The following is a 9,096-nucleotide window of genomic DNA, read 5'->3' as shown; positions in this document are numbered from 1 at the left end:
CGCGTTTAGATTCGTCTTATGGATGGGTTTTGTAAATAGTCTACGTTTAATACTCCTAATTAGTATCTAAACATTTGATGTGACGGGTGCTAAAAATAAGTCAGTGGAAGAAAACGGGGCCTGTTGGAAGGAATCCGAGCTAAAGCTCTAGTCTGTCGATAGCTAGTCTGCTCTCCCTTATGCTAGATCATGCTATCCGAGTCGTGCGGTGGCTTCCCCTGCTGCTGATGGGGGTTTGCTGCAGCATCGGATAGGCCATCGTGCCACAAAGGGCACCTTGTAGCTGTTGTTCAATCTAGGGTTGACTCCACTTACAACAACGAACTGGTTGTAGTTCAACTGATCGGGTCCAATTCCCGGTGGTAGAATAGATTCGGTTTCTTGACTCATGTTCTATTTGTTTCCACCCTTCTAAAATTTTAGCTCCTAAAAGTGACTAAAAAGGAACTAAAGAGTCAAACACTATGACTAAAAGTGACTAAAAACTTTTAGGAGGCTTCAATTTTTTAGGAGCTCCACCCCCTCCTAAAACCTCCTAAAACCCATCCTGGACCCCCACTGTCCTCATTTATTGCCCCCCCTCTCTCTCACCCTCCCTCCTGCCCAGGCCCTCGCTGCCATTCCGCCCGCCGCCAGCGTCCCTCCCCGCCCGGCCCCCGCCGGCGGCGTCCTTCCCGCCGCCCGCCGCCGCCGCCGCATGGCAACCCCACCCCTGCCGCCCCCGCTCCCTTGCGCCGCCGCATGGGCCGGCCGGGCACTCCCCCGCCGGATCTCCGCCGCCGCCGGATCCGGGCGAGAGAGGACTGGGAGGGGGGCGGCGGTGCCGGGGAAGAAGAGGAGGGGAGGGGCAGGGCGGTCGGGATTCAAGGGGAGAGGGCGGCGCCAATGGGAGGAGGGGAGGGGGCGGTGGCCGGCGGAAGAAGAGGAGGGGAGGGCCGCGACGGCTGGGTAGGGGCCGGCAGCCGGGGGAAGGAGAGAGGGGAGGGGCGCCGGCGGGAGAAGGGGAGGGGGCGGCGCCGGCGGGAGGAGGGCGCCGGCCGCTGCCGGTGGGGGCAGCAAGAGGGAGGGGTGCCGGTGGGAGGAGGATGCGTGTGTGCAGGGAAGCGGGAGGAGGGGAGATGTGGGCAAAGAAGGAGCGGGAGGGTAGTATGATCATTTTGCCATAACATTTATTGCTTTTAGTTAGTTTTAGGAGGTGGAACCAAACATGCTTTAGACCATGGACTAAAAATCGACTAAATTATTTTAGGAGCTAAAATTTTAGGAGGTGGGAAACAAACAGGGCCTCAACATGGGTACTCATGTTGTTTTGGATTTATTCTAGAAATTAATGGTGTTATGGTGGTAGGTGACGTTTCCGTCGATAACGATACGTCTGTAGTGGTTTTTTTGTTAGTCTCAAGATTATTTGCAGCCTCAATCTCAATCTGGGAGATGTTCGTAGTGGTAGGATTATGCGTATGAATTCACATGAATGAGTGTGTGTAAGTGAATGTATACTCTTGTACTGTGTTTTGAAAAAACAATCACTTACGTGCAAATATAATTTTTGCAATTTTTCGTTTAGTGAACCATAAAAGACGATATTTGTATCTATAAGTTCAAATAGTTAGCATATAAAATTAGCATATGTAGATCTAAATAGGATTGTTAATAGACCTGCTAACTATTAACAATCCTTTTTAGTACTCCCACCATCCAAAATGAATGTAATTCTATTGATTCTCTTCTCTATTAATTTTGTCAAATTTAAAATAATTCGACTTAGAATAAAGCAAAAATTTGCATTCATTATAGACCTTTAGTTGGTTAGAACATGCTAACAGGTGCTAATAGTCGGTGTATCAAATTAGCAAATATCCAACTTCTTATTACTAGATTATGTTTGGATGGACTAAAATTAAAGTTTAGCCTAGACTAGAGTTTATACATCTAATATTTAGCCCAGTCATGTTTGAAACTAGAGCTAACATTTAGTCCATTTATTGACAAAAGTCTATTCTACCCCTAGGGTGTGGGAGAATAAATGATAAGATTTTAGTGGGAGGATATTTGGTTTTTTGCTTTCTCTAAAATTGGCTCCCATTAGCTGAGTTTGGAGGGCTGATGAACTAAAATTTAGTTGAATGTTGACTAATTTTAGCACAACTTTAACCCCTATTTGGATCATCAGGGAGTAATTTTTAGCTGACTAAAGTTGTCTCTAGATCCAAATAGGGTCTTGATCAAAACAACACCTACTAATTGGTGGCTAGCTAATAGTTAGAAACTATTAGCACTAATGGATCCAACTGGGTTTAATTAAATTAATGCAAGGCGTTTTGATTATGATGTTGAACTTAAAGTATACATCTAAACCTATCGATGTTGCTATTTAATACTACTATTATTAGTCTGAACCGTAAACTCATAGGCGGAGCTCCCCATAGCAGGGTGGGGCAGCTGCCCCACCTACCCGCGGCGGCGCAAAGAACCCTCCGCCTCCCTAGTGCGATCTAATGGTTGGAACTGAAGCTTGCGGCGGTGTCTGGACGTCAGGGTATTGTGAGTTGTGACCGATTGGAGAAGACGAACAGATACGGGCCAGCTCGAATCATAATAGCCCATCAGACATTAGGTAGGTGGTGTGGCCCAAGGAGACAGTCCAGTTTTCCAACAGCACAGCTGCCAAACGGTCAGCTCTTTTGTGCATACTTGTAGCATTCAGATATGACGCAGGGCGTTTTACTGGAACGATTCTTACCTAGCAAACTACCGGCACATAAGTACATGCTTATGGGATTATTCATGTATTTTCATGATCTTGTGGTGCATTGGTGGTGCTCATACGAACGGAAACGGGCCAATGAGCTAGTTTACCTTGTAGGACATTTGGTTAAATTAGAACATGAAATAATACTATCTATATTTTATTGTTAAAAAGCTTAGAGTAGCTAGTTTTTAGGCGACAGCATGGCTGCCATGGCCAGCGAGCTAAGTGCCTCCAATTAATAGTACGAACTAAACAAGTGAACTACGGACTAGCATTATTCAATAGCATTTGCAGCGTTCAAAGTTGAGGTAAATTCCGCCCCAGCTAAAATTTTCGGCGAGCTCCGCCACTGCGTAGACTGTCATGTCATATTTTAGGAATTCAAAATTTTACAAATAATAGACATTGCACTGTTGCATGTATTATATTTTGGTAGTATTGTATCCGAATATATGCACTTGCACGAAGATAACTATTTAACATCTGATATATTATATGTGTTTGAGATGACATTCAGAAGATGGCTATGTCAAACAGTCTATCTATATATGTAGAGCATATATTTTTTCAATTGATTAATATCTCCTTGTACATAATGTTTTTCGGTTGAATTTTCTAGTGGACATTGTAATTCTTCGATTAGCACCTTCACCCTTTTTTTTTGTGGCCGTCGTCGGCAAGAATAATGTTTGGATGGTCAACTGTAGATGTGGTGTCGATGAGATTGCTCTTGTTTCATCTTGTTGGCAAAAGTTATGATATAGTGATAATATTTTATTCTTTCATTTCCTTTCAAAAAAAGTGCTGGTATCAGGTGGAGTTTTTTATCCTTAGTTTGCTTTCAATTTTGCATCGGATGAATCCATATCTCACGTATGTGACATAAGGAATAGGACTACATGATCTTGTCCCATATATGGAACATGGACACCCTAAGAATCTTGACAAAGATTACCCGAATTTAACTCAGGACTCTTTAATCTAATATAGACCGTTAGATCTTCATAAAATCCAGCGGCGTATATTCTTCTCTTTTTAGATTAATGTGGGAATTTTTAGACCCTCTCGGCGAACATGGTGGCTTCTTTTAACGCTATTGTATTAAGATAATAGATAAGTAGGCCTGATTGTTTACTCGCCATTCAATCGACATCTCCGGTGAGGCTCACATCCAGAACTAGCTTAGTTTCTACCAGAGTTCAGACCCAAAATGGTACAACAGTCCTCTCTAAGACATGACAATTCTATCCACTGGACCAAAAAGGGACAGGAAGGGGAAGGCTCATTTACAAGAACGTAATACAATTCAATTTACACGCGGGCCTGCACAGAGTGGAAAAATACGACGGGGGTAAGAAGCTCCTGGCTCACTAGACGAGGCGGTTCTCAGATGGAGATGGTCGTGGTGAGGAACACAAGTGGCAGCAAAACACCGATCCCGGTTCTTGAAGTACCTACTGTCATGAAGAAGGGATCTAGTTTCAGTTTTGCTGATAAGGGATGCAAGACACTTAAATAGTGTCTCGGCAGCAAATGTAAATTAAGTACCTGAGCTTCCGGATTTTGGTGAGACAGGCAATGCAGGCAATGACATTTCTGAAACCAAAAGTGAAATGCCAATGTGATTAAGCGAGAAAGGAGGAAAACCATATGGCGGATTTGAAAAGGTGCGGTACAATACTTCTGTGACCCAAATAAGAGCTTCACCAGTCGCCACTGCTTACCAGGAGCACAAAGTGACAAGGATTGGACAGAAGACGAGGAGGGCCATGGTGCCGCAATATTGTCACTCAAATCACATGTAAAGCTAATGCCAGTAGTGTTGTCAAACTCAATATCTGTAGGTAAGCTCCGAAGTAGACATCCTACAATAGTGAACATTGGAATTAGCACAGAACTACAGAAGTCCCTGGATCAAACCAGATAAAGACGATTGATTTGACACTGACCTTGCTGTCCAAAAGCTGCTCCAATTAAGTGGTGCCATGGAAAGTACGCAGAGTTATAATGAGTTCCAAAATGAACAAACATTTAAGATAAATTCTTATGGATTCAATGCATACCTTGCAGGCTGAAATCTTTCAAGTCAATATCACAAAGCCCATAAATATCCTCCACTACACCAGCTTTCTGTAGCATTGATCCAAACATCGTCGCACAGTTAATTGCTTGCAGATTTGTGACAAATATTTGCTTCTGCCTAGTTCCAATGTAAGAGTGCAATGCTGCACAGCATGAGGGCGTTGACGAAGATGCCTTTGCACATGCCTTAACGACTGAAGATGGTTCGTCAAACTCCAGTGGACAAACTACATCATTCAGTACAAGATTCAGCCAATTCACTTAGTGCCATGCATGATAATGGTGGAACTGACAGCACTGAACACATAGTAGTCATGACACCAGAGAAATTGACAAAAATAGCAGCTACTTATAATTTAATTAACAGCAAACATGGTGATATTCCGGTCCAAGCAACCCAAGGTCCCAAATACCCATGCGCAGTTCAACCGAAGTCAAACAAAAGAATGTGATACCACATACCTTTGTTCACCTTGCAACCAGATAATACTCTGAAAGCACTGTTCGCCTCTTCCGATGAAAGCTTCATAGATAACCATGAGTGAACTACCCCTTTACAGTCACTAACAACATCAATCCCAGCAACGCTCCCAGGTATGCTAGAACTTCCAAACATGTTTGCCCCACCTGAGGATATGTGAATAGCTGCTTCAGCTATAGCAGGTTGGCAGACAGGCCTACAGCACTCTTTCAGTGGGTCAACACTGCTACATGCGTCTATGAGTTTACTGACGTTCACTATTTTCTCAAATGAGGCGATATCCTTCACAGGACAAGCAGCATCAGTAAGATTTGATGGCCTCAGAGTACATAACTCAGGGATGTTGGTATTTGCCCCTTTGCTTGCAAGTATGCTCATGATATCAGAGAAGCAAGCATTTGCTGAAGCCTGGTTAAGAGCTAGAGTATCATTTCCACTACCGTATGCAGCTTGAAAAATGTTCATCAAGCTATTGACTTGGGGGCAACATATAACATCAGCAACTAGTGGTGCTAAAGGAATGGAGCAATCAGATGCTGTCTTGTCGATAGTATAGGAGAGTGCAGAGAAATTTACATGGCATTTCCCAGTCAAGACTGGATCATAGGATGTGTAATTGGGATACATAGGTGACAGTGGCTCGACCGGGTTGGGGTTGTGTGGAAGAACAGATGGTGAAATCTCAATTGGATCAAAGAGACCGATAGGCGGATCGGACAGAAGGAATTTGTCTTTTGGTTCAAGTGTAGTTTTCTGAGACAGAACATGCTGGCTGCCACAAAGCCAAACCGCGAACAGCACAATCCAATGATACACTGTACCTGCAATGCGATGTTCTTTTTAGAATAACATATCAAAGACAGTAATCATAGCAATCATCAAATGCACGATGGATTTGCTAGGAAGAGCACGTAATACCTAGCACATCTAGTATTTCCATTAATCCAACAAATTGTAACTCGTTTCCTCCCCTGAAAGGAGTTATTTGCTATGCCCATGATTATATCGATTCAATTATAGGAATATCACTATCTATAACATCAAGTTATTATACCAGCTTCAGTAACTCCTAACTTGCTGCATGTTGAAGTGGTTCTGATAGCAGCGCAAAACCACAAACTTCATTTAAATGTATCATTGTGAAAATCAGTTCAAATTATGAACAGAACATAAATGCATTCCAAATTAATGTCAATATCAAGAAACAGCTAATCACAAGGCGACAATAAAATCACATGTTTAGTATAAAAAAGGAACCTAAACTAGTGATAGCATCAATAGATTCAAGCAGAAATCCAAATTGTACTGTTAACACAACTGAACTTATCTCTGTGAACCTCACAAATTTAACGTCTACATTTATATGTGTGCAAACAGCATCTCCAAACAACATAATGGGTAAAAGTACTCACCTTGGACACAAGAACCAGAGCTGGAACTCTCCATTTCTTTTAGCCTGAAGAAGTAAGTGCATGCATGAGGTAATGCGTACAGTCCACAGTTCAATCAAAAGTTTAAGAACCCCACACGAGGGATCGCCAGAGAGAGAGAGTAACACTGCACCAGAGAAGGCAACAAAACAACCTAGAGATATAAGTAAAATCAATGCTAATCCACAAGTGGGAAGATGAATCTCAAGAACTACAGGTGAGAACAACATTTTAGTGAACATAATTTAAGTGTCCAATCATATATTTCGAGATAAGCACCGCAACATAGAAATGGGTTTTCTAATTTCTACAGATACATTGAATGTGAACTAAAAGCTCTGATACTATCCATATTATCCAAAATATTAAATACAGACAAAAAGGACATCTTATGTATCTGCCACACTGTTATAATTTTATCCTTAGACATCCAGTCTTTAAGAAATGTAGGCTTTTGCTATCAAATGAAAGCTTGATAGATAGTTAAACATTGAACACCTGCCAAATGTGTAAAATAATCACGATTTACTATTAGGATTATGATGGAGGATTCACAGGCAGTGGCAGGGTTAGAGAAGGCCAGGGACAGGGGTGACATGTAGTGGAAACTGGAAAGTGGTGGTGACAGTGGCACCGCTGGCCACAGGAAGGTAAGAAGACAGTGGTAGTTTCAGTGGGCCGACAGCAACAGTGGGGAGTCAGGAAGCACAGCTAGCAATGGTGAAAAAGGCTAGTGGAAACAAAACAGGCAGCTGTGAAGCTAATGGCATTAGAGCAGGCACCAATGGGCGCAGGTGCAAGAGGGTTCAGCAAAGGAAAGGGGCAGAGATGGCGGTTTGCATAGGAGAGTCACTGGTACTAAGGAAAAAGAAGGGGATGTGCGAGGAGGAAGTGGCATTCACTAATGCCGGTATTGAAGAACAATGCTGTCTCTTGTTAACACACTAGAAAACACCAATGTACAGGTTGCATTTGGAATCTCTCACAAGACATTGAATCATCTGCAGAAGTCATCTCTAGCTGGAATTACAACTATTCTACTAAGATAGGACCTCATTTGCATTTGAGCAAGAAAGAACTAGCAAATGGAGGCAATGTTAAGTGGCATTGACATCCCTCGTGTAGACATTGTGCCAGAAACAAATAAAAATAAAAGTTTCCTGCTGGTTAAACAAAGCCTACTCTATGCAGAACTGAGAAGCAAGTGTTCCATTCAACACTGTTGCCCAAAACCGCCCGTGTCAGCATGGGGTTTCAGTTTAAACCCCCCAAAAATTGGAAAAATACACTACATCTCCGCCTTAATTGGGTGCCAAGGAGCCCTACGGTAGCAACCAGTGTCGATCCTGGCATCTCGCAATCTGAAGAAGAACCTAACTGAGCCACGGGCACTACCTTGCAGCAGCACCACAATAACTCCCAACTAGCTGAATGGAGCGCCGAGCAACGAAATACTTTGTCTGACTGAGGACGAACCAGCTCCTAAAGCAAGAGAACCATACAAACAAGCTAGGATTACTGCTTACCAGCGAGAAAAACGGAACCAATCCGCGTCGGGGGCGGATCTCAGCTCCCCTGGAGCGAGAGAGGGCAGCAGCGCTGCGGCGGCTGCCGCAGACCGAGGAGCGGCCTGTGGGGGATCCGCCGTGGGGAGGGCGGGGCCGGGCGGTGAGAGGGGACGAGCTCGCGAAGCAGGTGGCGGCGGCGAGATGTGCTGGCTCTGGATGGGGAAAGGAGCAGCAGGTGTGTGTGTGTGTGGCTGCAGCTAAGGGACAGAGGGGCACCCGCACCGGGACGAGCCCAATTCCCTGTGCTGTGAACGTTTTGCTCGCCGCCTCGACCAAATTTCGGGCAAAGGGATGCTAATTTTTCTACTCGCAGTTGAAGTTCGATTCGGACATTCCCTTTAACGGTCTCGCACTTTTCAGCATTGCATTGAGTGATCTACTGTGACTATAATCATGCTTCTGGGAAAAAAGAGCTGGTCAGGATGAGATACAAAACGCACCATTTCATTAGCCAAGCAGAGAGAACAAGCATATGTTTAGTTTTTTTAATATGACTGATCATCTGTGATGGAAAACAGATACTATGAAATCCATACACTTTAAAATGTATCCTGTCCAACGCACATGTTGGCATAGTCATCAGTAATTTTATTTTAAATCATTGCATTGGAATTGTAGTATTACGATTTAGGGGGTGTTTGGATACGAGGTGTTAAATTTTAACAGTGTCACATCGGATGTTCGGATGCTAATTAGGAGAACTAAACATGAGCTAATTATAAAACTAATTGCAGAACCCTGTGTTAATTCGCGAGATAAATCTATTAAGCCTAATTAATCCAT

At 43.5% G+C, this 9,096-nt stretch overlaps 1 protein-coding gene across 4 annotated transcripts; it reads right to left on the bottom strand.

Annotated features, from left to right (window-relative positions):
* Window positions 1–3,853: 3,853 nt before the first annotated feature.
* On the bottom strand, window positions 3,854–8,540 carry LOC101785502 (uncharacterized GPI-anchored protein At1g61900). 4 transcript variants are annotated; one of them, XM_004983770.4, is made up of 8 exons: window positions 8,272–8,540; window positions 6,728–6,872; window positions 5,297–6,136; window positions 4,816–5,061; window positions 4,702–4,716; window positions 4,477–4,617; window positions 4,301–4,348; window positions 3,854–4,206 (listed from the first exon to the last, which is right to left on the bottom strand). In XM_004983770.4, exons 2-8 carry the CDS (start codon window positions 6,759–6,761, stop codon window positions 4,139–4,141), a joined length of 1,392 nt encoding a protein of 463 aa, XP_004983827.1. In that variant the 5' UTR covers window positions 6,762–6,872; window positions 8,272–8,540; the 3' UTR covers window positions 3,854–4,138. The 4 variants fall into 4 exon arrangements, with proteins under 4 accessions (XP_004983827.1, XP_012698561.1, XP_004983826.1 ...); XM_012843107.3 differs by having other exon boundaries at window positions 3,854–4,209; window positions 6,728–6,899; window positions 8,272–8,538; XM_004983769.4 differs by having other exon boundaries at window positions 3,854–4,209; window positions 6,728–6,771; window positions 8,272–8,538.
* Window positions 8,541–9,096: the final 556 nt, after the last annotated feature.

This window comes from Setaria italica, chromosome IX, assembly GCF_000263155.2.
Source record: "Setaria italica strain Yugu1 chromosome IX, Setaria_italica_v2.0, whole genome shotgun sequence".
Lineage (NCBI taxonomy): Eukaryota > Viridiplantae > Streptophyta > Magnoliopsida > Poales > Poaceae > Setaria > Setaria italica.
This window is presented reverse-complemented; position numbering and strand designations above follow the sequence as displayed.